General features: G+C 48.0%; 1 protein-coding gene across 1 annotated transcript in view; it reads left to right on the forward strand.

Annotated features, from left to right (window-relative positions):
- Positions 1 to 25,045, forward strand: part of LOC143297834 (RING finger protein 17-like) — a 68,142-nt gene that overhangs the window by 38,984 nt on the left and 4,113 nt on the right. Inside the window, exons 31-39 of the mRNA XM_076610351.1 lie at positions 936 to 1,081; positions 9,521 to 9,768; positions 10,869 to 11,035; positions 11,741 to 11,863; positions 13,742 to 13,828; positions 14,629 to 14,772; positions 15,104 to 15,190; positions 20,219 to 20,487; positions 23,143 to 23,302. Of these exons, the coding sequence (XP_076466466.1) occupies positions 936 to 1,081; positions 9,521 to 9,768; positions 10,869 to 11,035; positions 11,741 to 11,863; positions 13,742 to 13,828; positions 14,629 to 14,772; positions 15,104 to 15,190; positions 20,219 to 20,487; positions 23,143 to 23,302 (1,431 nt within the window). The remainder of the gene's footprint in view (positions 1 to 935; positions 1,082 to 9,520; positions 9,769 to 10,868; positions 11,036 to 11,740; positions 11,864 to 13,741; positions 13,829 to 14,628; positions 14,773 to 15,103; positions 15,191 to 20,218; positions 20,488 to 23,142; positions 23,303 to 25,045) is intronic.

Consider the following 25,045-nt stretch of genomic DNA (forward strand, 5'->3'; position numbering starts at 1 on the left):
GTCCATGCTTTGTCTGTTCGTGTTGCCATGTGTGGGGTCCATGCTTTGTCTGCTTTTGTTATGTGTGGGGTCCATGCTTTGTCTGTTCTTGTTGTCATGTGTGGGGTCCATGCTCTGTCTGCTCTTGCTGTCATGTGTGGGGTCCATGCTTTGTCTGCTCTTGCTGTCATGTGTGGGGTCCATGCTTTGTCTGTTCTTGTTGTCATGTGTGGGTCCACTGACCGGCACAATAACTGAGCCGTTAAAATATTGGACTTTCATTCTGAGGGTCTCAGGTTCAAATTCCAGTCACAGTGCCTGGTGGGTAAAGGGTGGAGATTTTTCCAGTCTCCCAGGTCAACAGATGTCCACACCTGTTAGTGCCTGAAATCTCTGAGTGTATATGCCTGCAGAAGATCAAATACACGTTATAGATCTTGTAATCGGTTTCAGCATCAGTGCATTGTAGAAACAAGAACTTACCAAGCATGCATGATGGGTGGTGGTGGTGGTTGTGGATGTGGTGTGTGGTGATTATGGATGTGGATTGTTGATGTGGTTGTTCTGGATGTGGTGTGTGGTTGTTGTGGTGATTGTAGATGTGGTGTGTGGTGGTGGTTCTGGATGTGGTGATTGTTATGGATGTGGTGTGTGGTTGTTGTTGTGGTGGTGGTTCTGGATGTGGTGATTGTTGTGGATGTGGTGTGTGGTGGTTGTTGATGTGGTAATGTGATGTGGTTGTGGTAATGTAGTGGATATGGTGTGTGGTGGTTGTAGATGTGGTGGTGTGGTAATGTGGTGGTGTTGTGGTAATGTGGATGTGGTGGTTGTTTGTGGATGTGGATGTACAGTGATGGTGATGTGGTTATCCCTGTGGATGTGGTAATGTGGTGTATGGTGGTGCTTGTCTCTTTGGATGTGATGTGTGGTGATGGTTAACGATGTGGTGTTTGCAGGGGGGCAGGGTGGATGGACTAGGACTGCCGGTGGACCTCGTGGTGGAGAAGACCCTGCCGGCCACAGCCCTGGAGCCCATCAGACACCGCTACCTGTCTGTGGCCGCCAAGCTGCAGGACTGCGGCCTGGCCATACCTGTCAGGAAGTGAGTCACACCTGCCGCACCTGCCCTTTTTTCTTTTTCTTTGTTTTTAAACCTCATCTGTGTTTTCTGTTTGTGGGGTTCATGAAAAGTCAGAACCATGTCCAGGGCTGGGAAAAGTCTTGGAATGTTTATTTATAAAAGCCTTGAGCAGTACCACCCAACCAAGAACTTAATTCATTCAGGAAGCATACTAAATGAAGAAACAGAAATTTGGAAAAGTGAGATCCATTTCCCGGGTTGGAAAAGTGTTGGGATCTTTATGAAGCCTTGTCAGTTTATAAAACAAAATCTTTTGATTAGAAAAAACAAAAACAAATATTTAACCAAATCAGTAATGTACAACAAGACTGGTTATGTGGTTCATTTTTTTTTCTTAAATATTTTATTTGATATTGTATGTTCATGTCCGTTTTGTTAAAATGTTCCCCCTTTGAATGATGGGCCCCGAAACTAACAGCAAAAGCCTTCATCAACTGTCACGACCCCCCTAGGGAAGAGGTCGAGAACTATTTTAAAACCTAACGCCCAACCCAATTCACCCGACAACACAAACACAGAATACAGATATTTCTCGTCCACACAAAATTTATTCTCTTCCGCTCTGTCTATCGCACTCACGCAACCTTACACACACAGCCTATACTTGCAAAAAAACAACAACAAAACAACCATATACTATAACTTCAACAACAAAAAACGAACAGAAGTCGTATACAAAACTACGGATTCTCCCCAAATGTAATCGAAAGCAATTTTACACACACACACTCAAGGAGAAGCAAATCACCCCCCAAACCAGGACTGGTACACAGATGCTTTAGTCTTTGACGGGTTCAGGAAGTTTTCCTCTTAAGAGGAAAACAACAACAAAAACAAAAAAACTGACACGGCCCAGACAAACTTCGGCGGGTTCGACCCAAGGCACAAGCCTCCGGTCAAAAGGCCTAGGTGCCAGGACTCGGCATACAGTGCCAAGCAATGGACCAGGCTGCAAGTCAAAAGGCCCGGAACACAGGACACCAGTCACAGGGCAGGAAGGGGCGAAGACCCAGGACAGCAGTCACAGGGCAGGAGGGGACAAACACCCAGGACACCAGCCACAGGGCAGGAAGGGGCGAACACCCAGGACAGCAGTCACAGGGCAGGAGGGGACGAACACCCAGGACAGCAGTCACAGGGCAGGAGGGGACGAACACCCAGGACAGCAGTCACAGGGCAGGAGGGGACGAACACCCAGGACAGCAGTCACAGGGCAGGAAGGAGTGAAGACTAGGACAGCAGTCACAGGGCAGGAGGGGACGAACACCCAGGACAGCAGTCACAGGGCAGGAGGGGACGAACACCCAGGACAGCAGTCACAGGGCAGGAGGGGACGAACACCCAGGACAGCAGTCACAGGGCAGGAAGGAGTGAAGACTAGGACAGCAGTCACAGGGCAGGAGGGGCGAAGATCTGGGTCACCAGACGAAAGGCCCGGGACACACAGCACACAGCGAGAGCTGGAACATTACGGAATGTTCCCCCCGTACTGAGCAATACTAATTCTAACGATATAATTAACAAAAAAACAAATGTACAGCACATTCAAAATGAAAACCTGGAATATAATTCCATTGACAAGACGAATTATAGGAGTAATATACGGCACTCGCACTCTCTACACCTATCATACAGAGCCAACGCCCAATTTTACCCAACAGTGAACTAAGGTAAAATCGTATCATTTTAAAACTCAATAACAATAAAATTGGCGAAAATATTAGCCGACACAAGAAAAAGTACATATTCACTCGGTGGTAGCACACGAGTAATTAACGAAATAGATTGTGCCAAAACCTAACGTACAGCTCTCTTTCTTGTCGAACATCTACGTCTTTACATACATCCCTGACAGAAATACAACCAAGCTAAGTAGACAAGTGGCTTCTTACCTGCCACGGGTGGCGTACACTAACGACCACCACAAAGACACGACGACGACGAAGACAGACGAAGAAACACAGAAGTGGCTCCCATGGAGGACAGCCGGTCCTCACTTCGTATGGTGCCTAGATGTCGGGGTAGCTACCCCACCAACAACAGGAACGACCCGTACACTACGGCAGTCGGGCTGCAAAAGCCTCGAATATTGTTGCTGCCCAACAATATTTCATATTCGCTCAGGTGAGCGAGTAATATGCATGCACGTGGTTCGTGCGCAATTCGAGACTTCTACCCGAACTGAAGGATGGGAGAAGGAGGGAAAGTGAAAGAAGAGGGTGGAGGAAAACGAAGACGGGCCTCACGCCCTAACTGCCGTCACAAGTTGTGACAATACCCCCCATTCAAGTTCAAACTTCACGTTTGGAACTTAAACACACCGTCACAACGACTGACGGACAGGCAGACACACGTGACAACTCTCGCCCTGCCCTTCCGCATTCCCGGACGTCTATTAGTGGTCAAGGACAGTTACCAAAACAAAAACTGTTTGTCCAGACCGGAACAAGAGAAGAGAAATTTATACAAATGCTGTCTTAACTTTAAGAGTAGAATATACAGGTACGTGCCGAAGTCAAATGGGACTGCGCATACTCTTCTTTGATTAACACTGCCGAAATCACTTTTCGGGAAATGCCGGTTCTTGCTCCGGCAGACGACTGAGATAGTCGGCTCCAACATTTTCTTTTCCAGGGATAGCTTGCACTGTGAAGGAGAAAGGCTGGAGCTGCAGCGCCCACCGTGTCAGTCTGCCGCTGACCGTTCTTGCTCTATCCAGGTACTGCAGGGGGGCATGATCGGTCTGGACGACGAATGGTTTGCCGTACAGGTATGGCTCGAACTTTTGTATGCCCCACACGAGCGCCAAGCATTCTCTCTCGATCGTGGGATAGTTCCTCTCAGCAGCATTAAGCTTTTTGCTGGCACACGCCACTGGCTGTGGGTTTCAGTCATCAGAGGCATTTTAACTAAAGGCACTCTGGGAACCCGCCCTTTTGGTACAGTTTTTTGGCACCTGTCACAGGAAAGAACGAAGCGTTTGATGTCCCCGCACATACCTGGCCAATAGAAATGAGGAAATATTCTCTGTTGCGTCCGCCTAAACCCCAAATGACCAGACATTGGAGCCTCATGGCCCAGGCGTAGCACTGTGGAACGCAAAGGCTTCGGTACACAGATCTGGGTCGCCTGGCCTCTGTGATCTTTAAACTGCCGCATCAACACCCCATGCTTTTTAAAATAGGAGACCTCGCCTGAAGGGGTTTTCTGTAAAAGGCCTGAACCAGCCCTATCACGTGCCTGATGAAAATCAGGATCGTCATTTTGCTGGTGCTGTAAGTCTTCCCGTGACACATGGATCTGAATATCCTTGACGGGCAGGGGAGGCAAGGGTTTGGTATTTGCTGCAGCCTGGGCTCTTGTTTGAACGGCGCCCACAAGGCTGGGATCAGCATAGACGGGCACGACCATTGAAGAGCCGTCCCCTCTCCAGGCACAATTCCCAATGAGAACCTCCTCAACAGGAGACTCCATGACAGCCACGTCCAAAACACCCTGTATGAACGGGGACTGAAAGTCCACCCTGGCGATGGGCAGAACTGAGGAGCACCTTGACTCTGCCAACACCACGCGAACTGTGGCCCCGGTAAAACAGTCAGGTCTTACGAGTCGCCTGGCTACAACAATCAACTGGGCTCCCGTGTCGCGTAAAGCTTGCACTGTGTGGCCATTGACAGAAACCTCGCAGCGAGGCGAGTACTGCTTGGAAGCACAAGACGCGCAAAGCGTCGGGGTCATTGCATTAACACCTTGCATAGGTGAGACATGAGCAATGAGTGAGACCCTCTTGGGTTGCCGGCACTCTTTGGCCAAGTGACCTGGCTTTCCGCAGTTGAAGCAGGCAGGTATTCTTGTAGAGTCTCTTCCCTTTACGTTGTTTGGAGCTGAATCCCCTGACCCATGTGGAGGGCCTTTTTCCTCCGCGCCCAGATTGAAACTGCGGTCGGAAACCCTACAACCTTTTTTGGAAACTCGAAATTCAGCTTCCGCCATGCGACCTGCTCTCCGAGCATTGACAATTTTAGTAGTGATATGGGCAACGTCCTCAACTCTATTGGGTTCCTCACGCCGAACTTCAGTGACGAGATCGGGATTGAGTGTGGTCAAGAACTGCTCCTGAAGGACCAGATCTTTAATGTCCTCTGCATCAGATTCATCCCGTCCAGCGGCCACACACCACCGGGAGAAACAAACCTTCAGCCTGCCCAGAAACTGATCAAACGTCTCTTCCGCTAATTTCCGCATTGAACGGAACCGTTTGCGGTAGGAATCTGCATCCAGACGGAATTCGTAAAGCAGAGCCGCTTTTAAGATGTCATAATCGTGTAGTTGTTCCGGTTGTAACCGTAGGCAGGCGTCTCTCGCCCGACCCTGCAAAAGGGCCACCAGGCGGGCTGCCCAGGAGCTACGCTTCCACTTATTTAATCCCGCCACTCTCTCAAAGTGGTTAAGGAAGCTATCGAAATCGTCTTTCTCATCATACGGCACAAGCGGAAACTGATGAGCCGTGTGAGCTTCTAGCTCTTCCTGGCGCAGTTCCATTTTCCTCTCGAATCTACGTCTTTCCTCCTCTCTTAACTGTTTCATTTCCTCGTCCTTCATTTCCCTGTACAATCTTTCCTCCTCATCTTTTTTCTTCCTATACTCTTCTTCTTTTCTATCCTTCCATTGTCTGTACTTTCTCTCTTCCTCCCTAGCCTGACGCTCTTCCTCCCTAGCCTGACGCTCCTCCTCCCTGGCTACTGCATCAACCACAAACCGGGCCAACGCCTCTCCAGACAAACCTAAGTCAGTGCCCAACACCCTGAACTTTGAGTACATGTCCTGAGAAGGTATGGACTCAGACTCACTCTTCAAGCCTTCATCGAAAGCCCCCTCAGGATTAGCCTCCTTCAGGTGGCCCTGAATCCATCCGGACAATTCAGTCTTTTTTTCAGCACTCAGAGAAGGTGTACCACCTTCTGCCCTGACCCCCCGTGACCCCGAACTAGGAGTAGAGGCCGCAGTAGTTTTTCGTGTTACGGGCATGTTTTCTTATCACAATGTGCAGCAACTACACAAAACTTGATTTAAGATTAAGTCTCTAAGTCACTAACACCAGGTCCCCACTACACTCAACCGTCCAACAGTAAGAACCTAACAATCTAACAACCTTAATCACCTCCACAAAAGCTAACCAAAACGAAATGCCTGCAACATAAAACGTAGACGAACAAGACGATCACACCCTACCCCCCAACCAGCATTACATTCCCTAGAATCTGGTACCCCGCATCTCCACCATTGTCACGACCCCCCTAGGGAAGAGGTCGAGAACTATTTTAAAACCTAACGCCCAACCCAATTCACCCGACAACACAAACACAGAATACAGATATTTCTCGTCCACACAAAATTTATTCTCTTCCGCTCTGTCTATCGCACTCACGCAACCTTACACACACAGCCTATACTTGCAAAAAAACAACAACAAAACAACCATATACTATAACTTCAACAACAAAAAACGAACAGAAGTCGTATACAAAACTACGGATTCTCCCCAAATGTAATCGAAAGCAATTTTACACACACACACTCAAGGAGAAGCAAATCACCCCCCAAACCAGGACTGGTACACAGATGCTTTAGTCTTTGACGGGTTCAGGAAGTTTTCCTCTTAAGAGGAAAACAACAACAAAAACAAAAAAACTGACACGGCCCAGACAAACTTCGGCGGGTTCGACCCAAGGCACAAGCCTCCGGTCAAAAGGCCTAGGTGCCAGGACTCGGCATACAGTGCCAAGCAATGGACCAGGCTGCAAGTCAAAAGGCCCGGAACACAGGACACCAGTCACAGGGCAGGAAGGGGCGAAGACCCAGGACAGCAGTCACAGGGCAGGAGGGGACAAACACCCAGGACACCAGCCACAGGGCAGGAAGGGGCGAACACCCAGGACAGCAGTCACAGGGCAGGAGGGGACGAACACCCAGGACAGCAGTCACAGGGCAGGAGGGGACGAACACCCAGGACAGCAGTCACAGGGCAGGAGGGGACGAACACCCAGGACAGCAGTCACAGGGCAGGAAGGAGTGAAGACTAGGACAGCAGTCACAGGGCAGGAGGGGACGAACACCCAGGACAGCAGTCACAGGGCAGGAGGGGACGAACACCCAGGACAGCAGTCACAGGGCAGGAGGGGACGAACACCCAGGACAGCAGTCACAGGGCAGGAAGGAGTGAAGACTAGGACAGCAGTCACAGGGCAGGAGGGGCGAAGATCTGGGTCACCAGACGAAAGGCCCGGGACACACAGCACACAGCGAGAGCTGGAACATTACGGAATGTTCCCCCCGTACTGAGCAATACTAATTCTAACGATATAATTAACAAAAAAACAAATGTACAGCACATTCAAAATGAAAACCTGGAATATAATTCCATTGACAAGACGAATTATAGGAGTAATATACGGCACTCGCACTCTCTACACCTATCATACAGAGCCAACGCCCAATTTTACCCAACAGTGAACTAAGGTAAAATCGTATCATTTTAAAACTCAATAACAATAAAATTGGCGAAAATATTAGCCGACACAAGAAAAAGTACATATTCACTCGGTGGTAGCACACGAGTAATTAACGAAATAGATTGTGCCAAAACCTAACGTACAGCTCTCTTTCTTGTCGAACATCTACGTCTTTACATACATCCCTGACAGAAATACAACCAAGCTAAGTAGACAAGTGGCTTCTTACCTGCCACGGGTGGCGTACACTAACGACCACCACAAAGACACGACGACGACGAAGACAGACGAAGAAACACAGAAGTGGCTCCCATGGAGGACAGCCGGTCCTCACTTCGTATGGTGCCTAGATGTCGGGGTAGCTACCCCACCAACAACAGGAACGACCCGTACACTACGGCAGTCGGGCTGCAAAAGCCTCGAATATTGTTGCTGCCCAACAATATTTCATATTCGCTCAGGTGAGCGAGTAATATGCATGCACGTGGTTCGTGCGCAATTCGAGACTTCTACCCGAACTGAAGGATGGGAGAAGGAGGGAAAGTGAAAGAAGAGGGTGGAGGAAAACGAAGACGGGCCTCACGCCCTAACTGCCGTCACAAGTTGTGACATCAACTAAAACAATTGTTCTTGTTCTCTGTCTGTCTGTCTCTCTCATTTTCTTCTGTAGCCAGTGTAGGAATATGTTGCATGGTGCATTGATCGATGAATGAACGGAGTTACATGTTGGGTGGCCTATTGGTTGCTATCATTTGTCTTCACAGAAGAAACTTTTTGTTTCATTATTTGCTTTCACCATCTTCATTTATTATAATGGTTTGTTACACACTGAAAGTATGTTGACACATTCATCCATGTCATAAGGACCTCATGGCCAGTGGCATTAAAGTGTCTAAGCGTCTCTCTCACCTGTCTGTCTGTCTCTCACTCTCTCACAGACACGTGTGTACATACACATAAAACACACACACACCACACAGAAGAAAATCACCACCACCACCCCCAAGTTGCACTGTCCATATGCAGGAGCAAACCCTGATGCTGCCCACCTCCCTGCTCACACACACACACACACACAGAACACCACCACCACCACCATCACCAAGTTGCCCTGTCCATGTTACACAAAGCCCTGACCCCACCCCCACCTTCATCCTCTCCCACCCTCCCCTCCCCACACCACACCAACGCCACACAGAACACCACCACCATCACCATGTTGCCCTGTACATGTTACAGAAGCAAAGCCCTGACCCCCTCCCCCCATCACCCCCCCCCCTCACACACACACACACACCACACCACATATCACACCACACCACACCAACACAGCATATCACACCACACCACCACCACCACTATCACCAAGTTGCCCTGTCCATGTTACAGAAGCAAAGCCCTGACCCCCTCCCCCCATCACCCCATCACCCCCCCCCCCTCACACACACACACACCACACCACACATCACACCACACCACACCAACACAGCATATCACACCACACCATCACCACCACCACCACTATCACCAAGTTGCCCTGTCCATGTTACAGAAGCAAAGCCCTGACCCCCTCCCCCCATCACCCCATCACCCCCCCCCCCCTCACACACACACACACCACACCACACATCACACCACACCACACCAACACAGCATATCACACCACACCATCACCACCACCACCACTATCACCAAGTTGCCCTGTCCATGTTACAGAAGCAAAGCCCTGACCCCCTCCCCCCATCACCCCATCACCCCATCACCCCCCCCCCCCTCACACACACACACACCACACCACACATCACACCACACCACACCAACACAGCATATCACACCACACCATCACCACCACCACCACTATCACCAAGTTGCCCTGTCCATGTTACAGAAGCAAGGCCCTGACCCCACCCACCTCCCCACTGAGGGGGATGTTCATCAGTCGGCCCAACCTGACAGACTTTGTGGCCCCCAACACATCCTCTGAGGAGGAGCGACAGTTGATGGAGGACAGCCCCCTTGTGGTGCAGTCCCCCCTGTCTGTGGCCCCCCACCCCCCGCCCCCCTCCACCCACATCCTGGTCATGCCTGTGCACGTGGACACCCAGGGCGTCATCTACGCTCAGGACCTCACTGAAGGTATGGAGTTTGTTTGTTCTGTGTGTGTTTATGTGTGTGTCTGGTGTTTGTTCTGTGTGTGTGTGTGTTTATGTGTGTGTCTGGTGTTTGTTCTGTGTGTGTGTGTGTTTATGTGTGTGTCTGGTGTTTGTTCTGTGTGTGTGTGTTTATGTGTGTGTCTGGTGTTTGTTCTGTGTGTGTGTGTGTGTTTATGTGTGTGTCTGGTGTTCTGTGTGTGTGTGTGTTTATGTGTGTGTCTGGTGTTTGTTCTGTGTGTGTGTGTGTGTTTATGTGTGTGTCTGGTGTTTGTTCTGTGTGTGTTTATGTGTGTGTCTGGTGTTTGTTCTGTGTGTGTGTGTGTGTTTATGTGTGTGTCTGGTGTTTGTTCTGTGTGTGTGTGTTTATGTGTGTGTCTGGTGTTTGTTCTGTGTGTGTGTGTGTTTATGTGTGTGTCTGGTGTTTGTTCTGTGTGTGTTTATGTGTGTGTCTGGTGTTCGTTCTGTGTGTGTGTGTTTATGCGTGTGTCTGGTGTTTGTTCTCTGTGTGTGTGTGTTTATGTTTGTGTGTGTGTCTGTTTCTTCTCTGTGCGTGTGTGTTTGTGTCTGTTTCTTGTCTGTGTGGTTTATATGTGTGTGTCTCTGTCTGTATGTATCTGTGTGTGTGTGTATGTCTATATCTGTGTGTTTGTGTATGTGTGTCTGTCTCTGTGTGTGTGTGAGTGTTAGTAGTTTGTGTCTGTGTGTGTTGTGTGATATATCAATGTGCCATCCTTTATGCAGGTGTATTATGTCCATTCCTCAGTGTGTCAACTGTGTAATATATGAATATGATGTTCTGTGTGTCACCTATGTAATATATCAATGTGCCGTACTTTTCACTGGTGTTCCGTGTCCATTTCTCCAACATACCATCATATCAGTCTGTTAAAAGGCTGAAGTTTTCAATTTATACTTGAGTGTTGCTCAGTCAGTGGACATGAGAACTGGACAAAATAAATTTGTTTCAAGCTGTAAAAAATGATGGAGTGATAGAAAGGGTGCAGCAGATGCTTTAGAAAGTCCGGTATGGGTCCAGAAAGAAAGGCAGTGTGTTTGAAGCAGTGTGTGTGTGTGTGTTGACAGTGGAGAGCATAGAGGAGGTGCTGAACACGATACAGGAGTACAGCCGGACGGAGGCCCCAGAGGGGTGGTTGGAGGTGACGGAGGGGCAGGTGTGTCTGGCGTTTTGCCACACCTATAATCTGTGGCTGCGGGCACGAGTCTTGCACCTGGAAGGCAAACGTGTCGAGGTGAGGAGCGCGTTTGTTTTGTGAGATGGAATTGTTGGTACTTTGTGGTGTGTTGTGTTGCATTGTCACCTGGTGGTGTTTAGTGTGTTGTCTCTTGATGGTAAACATGTCAAGGTGAGGAGAGAAAGAGTGTGTGTGTGTGTAGTGTGTGAGGTGGAATTGTGGTATTGTCACCAGGTAGTGTGTTGTACCTTGATGGCAAACGTTACGATGTAAGGAGAGTGAATGAGTTCTGTCAGGTGGAGTTGGCATTCATGCTTACCATTCTGAAGGAAGTCATTTTTGTTATGGAATAACAGAAATATCATGTTTGGGGGGAGTCTATGACCTATGGAACAGACCAAGTTAAGAAAAAGCGCACTCAACTGAAGAGATAACTTGCTTGATGGCTGTTAGTTTCCTTGTTTAAGCAGGGATAGCTGTTATTTTAAACTCACTCTTACATCATGTGTTAGAGAAAGTGCGCTCAGCTGAAAAGATTACTTGCTTGATGGCTGTTAGTTTCCTTGTTAAAGCAGGGATAGCTGTTATTTTAAACTCACTCTTACATCATGTGTTAGAGAAAGTGCGCTCAACTGAAAAGATTACTTGCTTGATGGCTGTTAGTTTCCTTGTTAAAGCAGGGATTGTTGTAATTTCATAATCACACTGAAGTCACATGGCAGGAAGAGTACTGGTATGAAATTGTTGGGGATTTCCCTACAGGTGAAGTACATAGACTACGGCAACACGGATCATGTCCTGGCCAGGAACCTGAAGTTGATCACACCTGAACTGTGTGCCACACCTGAACAGGTGTATGAGCTGAGGCTTCAGGATGGCAGTCAGGTGAGTGTCGCTGGTGAAGCATGTCACCTGAACACCTGTACAACTGTCACTATCCATCACTGTTGTATATTTGACATCATAATACTGACGATAATAATCAGAAGAATAAATGTAATTATATGGCTGTAAATGTTTTGTAGATGTTACACCCAATCTGTGACATTGCCCATTTCTTGAAATGAGCATGATAATTGCCCATTTCATGCAATGGAAAACTTGGCCATTTCCTGAAGTGAGCAACTATTATGAATGATTTTTTAATTTTTTTTTTTTATAGATACATAGAGCTATAGGATTGGTTCAATCACAGCAGAGATCATACTTGTATATGTTTTTAAAATTCCTTTATTCAGATTGAATTCAGTAATTTATCTATCTTAAAACTATTGTTTCATGTTTGGCTTCTGATTGTCCAAATGCTGTACACCATTGGTTTGGAACAAGTCCTTCTCTCTCTCTCTCTCTCTCTCTCTCTCCCTCTCTCTCTCTCTCTCTCACTTTCAGTGGTCAACATTGTCACAGGAATTGTAGCTGTGGCAGGCACTGTTGCAGTTTTCAGACAGAAAGTGTTTTGAAATTCAGTTACTCATGCAATGGCATTGTTGGTATCCCTGACTGCCACACACACTTTGTGTCCGAACAATTTCACAGATGCTGAGCACTTCTGGTAAGATATATTCTGCACAATTTCCTGCACACTGAATGAACTCAAATTGGTCTCTGGCAAGTTTGCCTTTGTCAAGTTTTGTGCCACTTGTGTAGCCAGTCTCTTCTGCTTCTAACACGACACCTACTAAATTCGGTGGGTCTGCTTTAGTGCGGTCAGATTGAGAAACAGGTACAGCCACTTTGTCTCCAACACCAACTGCCCGAAGTGATGTGGTGCTGTGTGCAAGCGTTCATTTGGCCTGCTGTTCAAGGCCGTACCTTGCTTTCTTCCATAGACGTTTAGCTGGATGTGGGTTCTCGGGTACAATATTGTTTGATCCAGGTGTCTCCAATGGAAGATGGTCTAAAAGCTGTCTGTGGGTCATCTGTGGAAGATAACTTGGTGTCATCTGCAGAGGGTGGCTCAGTTATCAGATGTACATTTTCTGTGGAGAATGGAGAAGGGTTTTCCATGGAGTGATCTGAACATCCTGGAGCTGGTGGTGGGTTGTCAGCAGATGTGAGTCCTGAAGACGGCGATGGGTCATGCACAGAAGAAGGGCTAGAGTTGTCTGTGCTGTCCTCTTGGAGTTTTTCTAGTTCTTCTTTCTGAATTGCTGGCGAGATTCTGGTGAGAAACTCATCTGGTAACTGTATGTGACCTTAGGCCACATGGAGGCATGTTGCCAGTAAGTGCTTGACAGGAAGCCATCTGAACTGCTTCATGGTAGATGCTGTTCCTGGTCTGCTGAACAAACAGGGGACCGTTAAGTCCACTGAGCAGATTGTTATCTCGCATCCATGCCATAATGATAAGCCTTGAGCAATAGCAATGCCAATGATATTTTAAAATTCATACATGGCATTGCTAATTTCATGAAATGGGCAGTTGCATAGATTGGGTGTAACATAGACACATAGCAAAGAGCCTTGACACCCAACTTTGACATGCATGTGTGGCTGTGAAGCTTCTCAAGTACACACACAGCAGTTAGAGTTCAGTAAGAATTGTGGTTTTTCAAGACAAGATTTGATAAGCTGAGAATCGCATATTTGATAGCAGAATACAGGTTTTATTGATCTGTAGACTAAAACAAGATTTTTTTTTCCTTGGGTGACTGGGTGTGTGATAAAGTGAGACATGCCTACAGCCTCCAACCCCCCCACCCTCCTCCCACTTCCCCCACCCTGGTGTCCATGTATATGCTGACAGTGTGTGTGTGCCTACAGGTGTCTGAGGACGGCTTCTTGCCAGAGGACTACATACGGTTCCTGAACACCACCATCCTCAATAAGCAGTTCACGGCGCTGATTCAGGTAAAAAGACAAAACTACATGCGTCCATGTATTGTTATTCATGACTTAAAAAGCGCAATTTTAAAACATGATTTTTATACTCCAATTTTATTTTGAATTGCTGTCAAACAGGACAGTGCTTATATCACCAGAAGTGATGTAGTGTGAGGAAGGTAGTAACCACAGCCACTTATATTGCTGTGTTAGAGTGGAGAACAGAAATGATGTATGATAGGAGGGTAGTAACCACAACCACTTACATTGCTGTGTTAGAGTGGAGAACAGAAATGATGTATGATAGGAGGGTAGTAACCACAGCCACTTACATTGCTGTGTTAGAGTGGAGAACAGAAATGATGTATGATAGGAGGGTAGTAACCACAGCCACTTACATTGCTGTGTTAGAGTGGAGAACAGAAATGATGTATGATAGGAGGGTAGTAACCACAGCCACTTACATTGCTGTTAGAGTGGGGCAGTACTTCACACAGGACAGGAATCATACCCCTACTGGAGTGTGCTCCAGTGGCTCATGGTAAATAGGGCACTTTAACCTTTTCACTTTGGGAATTATTTGTGATTTTTGCAAAATAACAACCTTTTTTTTTTATCACAAAAATTAGGGTAATGCTCAAAAGTATGTAAAAGTATGTTTTCTTGAAGGAAAATGAATGGAGAATATAATATATAACTTAAATATTGACAGGTTGAGAGAACTCTCAATCAGGGAAAGATAACCTGGATTTTTAGAAGAAAAAAGAATACACTGAATATTTGGGTGGAAAAGAAGAAAATTGACAGAGTTGTTTCCCCTGTTTCAGGGCAGCGTGGAGGAGCGCCCCCTGGCGGTGGTGCTGCGTGACGGGGAGAAGGGGGACAGCGTGATGCTGCAGCTGGCGGAGTCTGCACAGCTTAAGATGAACGTGTTCTATGAGCGTAGCAACGACATCGCAGACATCGTCAAGGTGGGACAACTCTCCTCTTTCTGTTCTGACACTGACCGACCAGCAGTTTATGGGGATTCTGTTCTAGGTTTTATGATAACAGTGAATATTTGGTGTGAGAGAAAGTGTCATTGCATTTTTTGTGAAAATAGTTTGAATGAAGATAGTTGGTGGGCTGTGTGTGTGTGTGACAGTGTGTGGTGACATGAAAGTGGGTGTGTGGTGTGTTTCAGCTGTTGTTGATTCATGATGGTGTGTGGTGTGTTTCAGCTGTTGTTGATTGATGAGGGTGTGTGGTGTGTTTCAGCTGTTATTGATTCATGATGGGGTGTGGGTGTGTGGTGTGTTTCAGCTGCCTTGCCCCCTGCCCACGCAGAAGCTGGGTGACAAGAACCAGACGGTGCACGCCTTGGTGTCCCACATGGAGCTGCCTAATCTGGTCAGTCCTTACTTCTCACTCCTCACAGTCCTCACTTCTCACTTCTCACAGTCCTTACTTCTCACTCCTCACAGTCCTCACAGTCCTCACTTCTCACTTCTCACAGTCCTTACTTCTCACTCCTCACAGTCCTCATAGTCCTCACTTCTCACTCCTCACAGTCCTTACTTCTCACTCCTCACAGTCCTTACTTCTCACTCCTCACAGTCCTTACTTCTCACTCCTCACAGTCCTCATAGTCCTCACTTCTCACTCCTCACAGTCCTTACTTCTCACTCCTCACAGTCCTTACTTCTCACTCCTCACAGTCCTTACTTCTCACTCCTCACAGTCCTCATAGTCCTCACTTCTCACTCCTCACAGTCCTCACTTCTCACTCCTCACAGTCCTCACTTCTCACTTCTCACAGTCCTCACTCCTCACAGTCCTCATAGTCCTCACTTCTCACTCCTCACAGTCCTCACTTCTCACTCCTCACAGTCCTTCCTTCTCACTCCTCACAGTCCTCATAGTCCTCACTTCTCACTCCTCACAGTCCTCACTTCTCACTCCTCACAGTCCTCACTCCTCACAGTCCTCACTTCTCACTCCTCACAGTCCTCACTCCTCACAGTCCTCACTCCTCACAGTCCTCACTTCTCACTCCTCACAGTCCTCACTTCTCACTCCTCACAGTCCTCACTTCTCACAGTCCTTACTTCTCACAGTCCTCACTCCTCACAGTCCTCACTTCTCACTCCTCACAGTCCTTACTTCTCACTCCTCACAGTCCTCACTTCTCACTCCTCACAGTCCTCACTTCTCACTTCTCACAGTCCTCACTTCTCACTCCTCACAGTCCTCACTTCTCACAGTCCTCACTTCTCACTCCTCACTTCTCACTCCTCACAGTCCTTACTTCTCACTCCTCACAGTCCTCACAGTCCTCACTTCTCACTTCTCACAGTCCTTACTTCTCACTCCTCACAGTCCTCATAGTCCTCACTTCTCACTCCTCATAGTCCTTACTTCTCACTCCTCACAGTCCTTACTTCTCACTCCTCACAGTCCTCATAGTCCTCACTTCTCACTCCTCACAGTCCTCACTTCTCACTCCTCACAGTCCTTACTTCTCACTCCTCACAGTCCTTACTTCTCACTCCTCACAGTCCTCATAGTCCTCACTTCTCACTCCTCACAGTCCTCACTTCTCACTTCTCACTCCTCACAGTCCTCACTTCTCACTTCTCACAGTCCTCATAGTCCTCACTTCTCACTCCTCACAGTCCTCACTTCTCACTCCTCACAGTCCTTACTTCTCACTCCTCACAGTCCTCATAGTCCTCACTTCTCACTCCTCACAGTCCTCACTTCTCACTCCTCACAGTCCTCACTCCTCACAGTCCTCACTTCTCACTCCTCACAGTCCTCACTCCTCACAGTCCTCACTCCTCACAGTCCTCACTTCTCACTCCTCACAGTCCTCACTTCTCACTCCTCACAGTCCTCACTTCTCACAGTCCTTACTTCTCACAGTCCTCACTCCTCACAGTCCTCACTTCTCACTCCTCACAGTCCTTACTTCTCACTCCTCACAGTCCTCACTTCTCACAGTCCTTACTTCTCACAGTCCTCACTCCTCACAGTCCTCACTTCTCACTCCTCACAGTCCTCACTTCTCACTTCTCACAGTCCTCACTTCTCACTCCTCACAGTCCTCACTTCTCACAGTCCTCACTTCTCACTTCTCACTCCTCACTTCTCACTCCTCACAGTCCTTACTTCTCACTCCTCACAGTCCTCACTCCTCACAGTCCTCACTTCTCACTTCTCACTCCTCACAGTCCTCACTTCTCACTCCTCACAGTCCTCACTTCTCACTCCTCACAGTCCTCACTTCTCACTCCTCACAGTCCTCACTTCTCACTTCTCACAGTCCTCACTTCTCACTTCTCACAGTCCTCACTTCTCACAGTCCTCACTCCTCACAGTCCTCACTTCTCACTCCTCACAGTCCTCACTCCTCACAGTCCTCACTCCTCACAGTCCTCACTTCTCACTCCTCACAGTCCTCACTTCTCACTCCTCACAGTCCTCACTTCTCACAGTCCTTACTTCTCACAGTCCTCACTCCTCACAGTCCTCACTTCTCACTCCTCACAGTCCTTACTTCTCACTCCTCACAGTCCTCACTTCTCACAGTCCTTACTTCTCACAGTCCTCACTCCTCACAGTCCTCACTTCTCACTCCTCACAGTCCTCACTTCTCACTTCTCACAGTCCTCACTTCTCACTCCTCACAGTCCTCACTTCTCACAGTCCTCACAGTCCTCACTTCTCACTCCTCACTTCTCACTCCTCACAGTCCTTACTTCTCACTCCTCACAGTCCTCACAGTCCTCACTTCTCACTTCTCACAGTCCTTACTTCTCACTCCTCACAGTCCTCATAGTCCTCACTTCTCACTCCTCATAGTCCTTACTTCTCACTCCTCACAGTCCTTACTTCTCACTCCTCACAGTCCTCATAGTCCTCACTTCTCACTCCTCACAGTCCTCACTTCTCACTCCTCACAGTCCTTACTTCTCACTCCTCACAGTCCTTACTTCTCACTCCTCACAGTCCTTACTTCTCACTCCTCACAGTCCTCATAGTCCTCACTTCTCACTCCTCACAGTCCTCACTTCTCACTTCTCACTCCTCACAGTCCTCACTTCTCACTTCTCACAGTCCTTACTTCTCACTCCTCACAGTCCTCATAGTCCTCACTTCTCACTCCTCACAGTCCTCACTTCTCACTCCTCACAGTCCTTACTTCTCACTCCTCACAGTCCTCATAGTCCTCACTTCTCACTCCTCACAGTCCTCACTTCTCACTCCTCACAGTCCTCACTCCTCACAGTCCTCACTTCTCACTCCTCACAGTCCTCACTCCTCACAGTCCTCACTCCTCACAGTCCTCACTTCTCACTCCTCACAGTCCTCACTTCTCACTCCTCACAGTCCTCACTTCTCACAGTCCTTACTTCTCACAGTCCTCACTCCTCACAGTCCTCACTTCTCACTCCTCACAGTCCTTACTTCTCACTCCTCACAGTCCTCACTTCTCACAGTCCTTACTTCTCACAGTCCTCACTCCTCACAGTCCTCACTTCTCACTCCTCACAGTCCTCACTTCTCACTTCTCACAGTCCTCACTTCTCACTCCTCACAGTCCTCACTTCTCACAGTCCTCACTTCTCACTTCTCACTCCTCACTTCTCACTCCTCACAGTCCTTACTTCTCACTCCTCACAGTCCTCACTCCTCACAGTCCTCACTTCTCACTTCTCACTCCTCACTTCTCACTCCTCACAGTCCTCACTTCTCACTCCTCACAGTCCTCACTTCTCACAGTCCTCACTTCTCACTTCTCACAGTCCTCACTTCTCACAGTCCTCACTCCTCACAGTCCTCACTTCTCACTTCTCACAGTCCTCACTCCTCACAGTCCTCACTCCTCACAGTCCTCACTTCTCACTCCTCACAGTCCTCACTCCTCACAGTCCTCACTCCTCACAGTCCTCACTTCTCACTCCTCACTTCTCACTCCTCACAGTCCTCACTCCTCACAGTCCTCACTCCTCACTCCTCACAGTCCTCACTTCTCGCTCCTCACTTCTCACTCCTCACTTCTCACTTCTCACTCCTCACAGTCCTCACTTCTCATTCCTCACAGTCCTTACTTCTCACTCCTCACAGTCCTTACTTCTCACTCCTCACTTCTCACTCCTCACTTCTCACAGTCCTCACTTCTCATTCCTCACTTCTCACAGTCCTCACTTCTCATTCCTCACAGTCCTTACTTCTCACTCCTCACTTCTCACAGTCCTCACTCCTCACTTCTCATTCCTCACTTCTCACAGTCCTCACTTCTCACAGTCCTCACTTCTCATTCCTCACTTCTCACAGTCCTCGCTTCTCACTTCTCACAGTCCTCACTTCTCACAGTCCTCACTTCTCACTCCTCACAGTCCTTACTTCTCACTCCTCACAGTCCTCACTTCTCACAGTCCTTACTTCTCAAAATCCTCATTCCTCACTCCTCACAGTCCTGACCTCATGCGCATATATATATATATATATATATGTGTGTGCTGTGGTGTATATAGATACTGTGAAGACAGACAGTGTGGTGGTGTGCTGTGGTGTATATAGATACTGTGAAGACAGTGACAGTGTGGTGGTGTGCTGTGGTGTATATAGATACTGTGAAGACAGTGACAGTGTGGTGGTGTGCTGTGGTGTATATAGATACTGTGAAGACAGACAGTGACAGTGTGGTGGTGTGCTGTGGTGTATATAGATACTGTGAAGACAGACAGTGACAGTGTGGTGGTGTGCTGTGGTGTATATAGATACTGTGAAGACAGTGACAGTGTGGTGGTGTGCTGTGGTGTATATAGATACTGTGAAGACAGACAGTGACAGTGTGGTGGTGTGCTGTGGTGTATATAGATACTGTGAAGACAGACAGTGACAGTGTGGTGGTGTGCTGTGGTGTATATAGATACTGTGAAGACAGTGACAGTGTGGTGGTGTGCTGTGGTGTATATAGATACTGTGAAGACAGACAGTGACAGTGTGGTGGTGTGCTGTGGTGTATATAGATACTGTGAAGACAGACAGTGACAGTGTGGTGGTGTGCTGTGGTGTATATAGATACTGTGAAGACAGACAGTGACAAAGTGGTGGTGTGCTGTGGTGTATATAGATACTGTGAAGACAGTGACAGTGTGGTGGTGTGCTGTGGTGTATATAGATACTGTGAAGACAGTGACAGTGTGGTGGTGTGCTGTGGTGTATATAGATACTGTGAAGACAGACAGTGACAAAGTGGTGGTGTGCTGTGGTGTATATAGATACTGTGAAGACAGTGAAGAAGTGGTGGTGTGCTGTGGTGTATATAGATACTGTGAAGACAGACAGTGACAGTGTGGTGGTGTGCTGTGGTGTATATAGATATGTGTGAAGACAGACAGTGACAGTGTGGTGGTGTGCTGTGTCCAGGTGTTCCTGCAGCAGTGTGAGGGCCCCTCTGCCAACCAGCTGCCCCCGGCCCTTGCCCGCTTCGCTCAGCTGATGGAGGATTTGAACCACCTCCCCTCGCAGACCCCCGCACTCACAGAACTGCCAGCACCGGGCCAGGTGTGCAGTGCCTGTTACACCAGCGACAATCGGTGGTACCGGGCCCTGGTGGTCAAGATGTTCCGTGAGAGCCAGACGGTGCTGGTTCTGTATGTGGACTACGGCAACTCTGAGGTCCTGGGTCTGGACAGGTGAGGCCTTGGGTGTTGGGGGTTTTTGTTTTGTTTCTTTGTTTTATTTTGTTCTTTCGGGGAGAACTTTACGTTCTGGAGTTTCCTTCTGGTATGTGTGTTTGGTTACTTTCCTTCATATATAATGTGTGTGGTGAACGTCTGTGTGTGTGGTAAACATGCTTTTATATGTTACTTTTGTATGTGTGTGTGGTAAAATTACTTCTGTATGTGTGTGTGTGTTAACCCTTTTGCTGCCAGGAAAATAAGATTTATGTGAAATCTATTTGCCAGGGTTTTTTCACAAAAAACGGGTATAAATTTTCAAAAAATTTTGTGCTCTTTGTTATTGGAGGAAGACCCATAAAAGTATATATTTTCTGAAAGGTTAATGAATAAAGAATACATAACACATGTGTTTTCCCATTTTATATATTTTTAGTGACATGCCGTTGTTTTGAAATCAGTGTTTTGTTTTTTGTCATATTTTCAACTTGTTCATTACAAACATTAGTCAGGTAATTTGCGCTATTTATCATATTTTCTTGACAAAGAGTTACCTGGAAACAAAATCATAAACAACCACTTTTTTTTTCTTTTCTTTTTTATAAAGAGATAGATACACAATGCATTGTGACTTCTCCAAGTGATAATATGGATGTGAGGCCACGCCCCCTCAGTCTCCACATCAAATCGTCTTATAAATATTCATCACTGTCTTCTCCTTGGAATTTATGCTTCAGTTCTTTCTGAGCATCAGCTAAAGAAAGCAACTTTGGTTGATAGAGTTCACCACGATCACATGTCTTGAGCATGGCGTCAGTCCGACATTTTGTTGAGCGAGCGAGGTGAGGAGTCAGGCAAGCACTGCGGCCGGTAACCCAACCAAAACGTTCAAATAAAGGACTGCCTCATGACGTAGATGGTGTTTCTAGCTACGAATAGAATCTAGAAAGATTCCCCAGGCTAAAGCTACTACTAGTTTTGTCAAGGAACTGAATGCAAACCAGGGAAAAGTCTGAATATTTCGATGACGAGTTACCTCGTCATTGTGGCAGTGAAGCGTACATGCTTGGCAGTGACGAGTTATGGGCAGCCTATGGGTTAAACTTACTTCTGTATGTGTTTGTGGTAAACTTACTTCTGTGTGTGTGTCTGCTCAGCTTAAGTGTGTGCATGTGATAAACTTACAAGCATCAAGATTTGTGGATTCAGAGCATTGAAAATCATTGACCTGTGGATTCGTGTGTGGAGCCTGTGGTTTCACATTGTAGCTGAGTGTGCTGTAAAACAGTTTGTTTCTTGAATCATGCTGCTGCTTTTGTTTTCTTCCATCCTGTACAGACTTATTTTGCACAAGACTGGAATCAGACCCATGCTGTTGTCTGCATAAAAGAGTGACTATGTGTATTGTATTGATTTTAACTACTGGCCGTTTCCTGGTTTCCATGTTGGTTTACATGACATGAAGGCATTGTGGCAGACTCGGGTGTTGGACGTCTGATCCAGGGTTACCAGTGATCAGAGTTGGAGGCCCTGTTTCCGCGTGGTGTGTCCTTGGGGAAAGGCACTTTGCTCCCATTTTCCTCACCTAACCCAGGTTTGAGTGGGTTCCCGAAAGGAAAGGACTGGGCCTGGCCTTCCTAAGCCAAGCACTGGACACAGTGGATATGAGTTCACTGCCCCGATGACTGTGAAAGTCAGAGGGACCTTTAACCTGAAGCTGACCTGTGTGCAGTGTGGTGTGACAGACCTGTGTGATGATGATGATGATGATGGCACACTGTGTGGTGTGACAGGCTGTGTGATGATGATGATGGCACACTGTGTGGTGTGACAGACCTGTGTGATGATGATGATGATGGCACACTGTGTGGTGTGTCAGAGCTGTGTGATGATGATGATGATGGCACACTGTGCATTGTGACAGAGCTGTGTGATGATGATGATGGCACACTGTGTGGTGTGTCAGAGCTGTGTGATGATGATGATGATGATGATGGCACACTGTGTGGTGTGACAGAGCTGTGTGATGATGATGATGATGATGGCACACTGTGCATTGTGACAGAGCTGTGTGATGATGATGATGGCACACTGTGTGGTGTGACAGGCTGTGTGATGATGGTGATGATGATGATGATGATGATGATGATGGCACACTGTGCATTGTGACAGGCTGTGTGATGATGGTGATGATGATGATGATGATGATGATGGCACACTGTGCATTGTGACAGGCTGTGTGATGATGATGATGATGATGGTGATGATGATGATGATGATGGCACACTGTGCATTGTGACAGGCTGCGTGATGATGATGGTGATGATGATGATGGTGATGGCGGTGGTGATGATGATGATGATGATGATGGCACACTGTGCATTGTGACAGGCTGTGTGATGATGATGATGGTGATGGTGATGATGATGATGATGATGGCACACTGTGCATTGTGACAGGCTGTGTGATGATGATGATGATGATGATGATGATGATGATGATGATGATGGCACACTGTGCATTGTGACAGGCTGCGTGATGATGATGGTGATGATGATGATGGTGATGATGATGATGATGATGGCACACTGTGTGGTGTGACAGACCTGTGTGATGATGATGATGATGGTGATGGTGATGATGATGATGGCACACTGTGCATTGTGACAGGCTGCGTGTGCTGCCCCAGCGGTTCCAGGAGACCCCAGTGCAGAGTGTGCGTGCCTACCTCAACCTGACGCTGCCCCCCGGCACTGACCGCTGGGACATGGATACCTACCTGGCCATGGTGCGCTCCATCTACCTGGCCAAACACCGCGTCCTTATAAAGGTGGGTCTGTGTGTGTGTGTACCTGGCCAAACACCGCGTCCTTATAAACGTGGGTCTGTGTGTGTGTGTGTACCTGGCCAAACACCGCGTCCTTATCAAGGTGGGTCTGTGTGTGTGTGTGTGTACCTGGCCAAACACCGCGTCCTTATAAAGGTGGGTCTGTGTGTGTGTGTGTACCTGGCCAAACACCGCGTCCTTATAAAGGTGGGTCTGTGTGTGTGTGTACCTGGCCAAACACCGCGTCCTTATAAAGGTGGGTCTGTGTGTGTGTGTACCTGGCCAAACACCGCGTCCTTATAAAGGTGGGTCTGTGTGTGTGTGTGTACCTGGCCAAACACCACGTCCTTATAAAGGTGGGTCTGTGTGTGTGTGTGTGCCTGGCCAAACACCGCGTCCTTATAAAGGTGGGTCTGTGTGTGTGTACCTGGCCAAACACCACGTCCTTATCAAGATGGGTCTGTGTGTGTGTGTGTACCTGGCCAAACACCGCGTCCTTATCAAGGTGGGTCTGGGTCTGTGTGTGTGTGTGTGTGTACCTGGCCAAACACCGCGTCCTTATCAAGGTGGGTCTGTGTGTGCGTGTGTGTACCTGGCCAAACACCACGTCCTTATAAAGGTGGGTCTGTGTGTGTGTGTGTACCTGGCCAAACACCGCGTCCTTATCAAGGTGGGTCTGTGTGTGTGTGTGTACCTGGCCAAACACCGCGTCCTTATAAAGGTGGGTCTGTGTGTGTGTACCTGGCCAAACACCACGTCCTTATAAAGGTGGGTCTGTGTGTGTGTGTGTACCTGGCCAAACACCGCGTCCTTATCAAGGTGGGTCTGTGTGTGTGTGTGTGTACCTGGCCAAACACCGCGTCCATATCAAGGTGGGTCTGTGTGTGTGTGTGTGTACCTGGCCAAACACCGCGTCCTTATAAAGGTGGGTCTGTGTGTGTGTGTGTGTACCTGGCCAAACACCGCATCCTTATCAAGGTGGGTCTGTGTATGTGTGTGTACCTGGCCAAACACTGCATCCTTATCAAGGTGTGTGTGTCTACCTGGCCAAACACCGCATCCTGATAGGTGGGTCTGTGTGTGTGTGTGTCTACCTGGCCAAACACCGCGTCCTTATAAAGGTGGGTGTGTGTGTGTGTGTCTACCTGGCCAAACACTGCGTCCTTATAAAGGTGGGTGTGTGTGTGTGTGTACCTGGCCAAACACCGCGTCCTTATAAAGGTGGGTGTGTGTGTGTGTGTGTGTGTACCTGGCCAAACACCGCGTCCTTATAAAGGTGGGTGTGTGTGTGTGTGTCTACCTGGCCAAACACCGCATCCTTATCAAGATGTGTGTGTGTCTACCTGGCCAAACACCGCGTCCTTATCAAGGTGGGTCTGTGTGTGCGTGTGTGTACCTGGCCAAACACCACGTCCTTATAAAGGTGGGTCTGTGTGTGTGTGTGTACCTGGCCAAACACCGCGTCCTTATCAAGGTGGGTCTGTGTGTGTGTGTGTACCTGGCCAAACACCGCGTCCTTATAAAGGTGGGTCTGTGTGTGTGTACCTGGCCAAACACCACGTCCTTATAAAGGTGGGTCTGTGTGTGTGTGTGTACCTGGCCAAACACCGCGTCCTTATCAAGGTGGGTCTGTGTGTGTGTGTGTGTACCTGGCCAAACACCGCGTCCATATCAAGGTGGGTCTGTGTGTGTGTGTGTGTACCTGGCCAAACACCGCGTCCTTATAAAGGTGGGTCTGTGTGTGTG

This window comes from Babylonia areolata, chromosome 23 (genome assembly GCF_041734735.1).
Source record: "Babylonia areolata isolate BAREFJ2019XMU chromosome 23, ASM4173473v1, whole genome shotgun sequence".
Classification (NCBI taxonomy): Eukaryota; Metazoa; Mollusca; class Gastropoda; order Neogastropoda; family Buccinidae; genus Babylonia; species Babylonia areolata.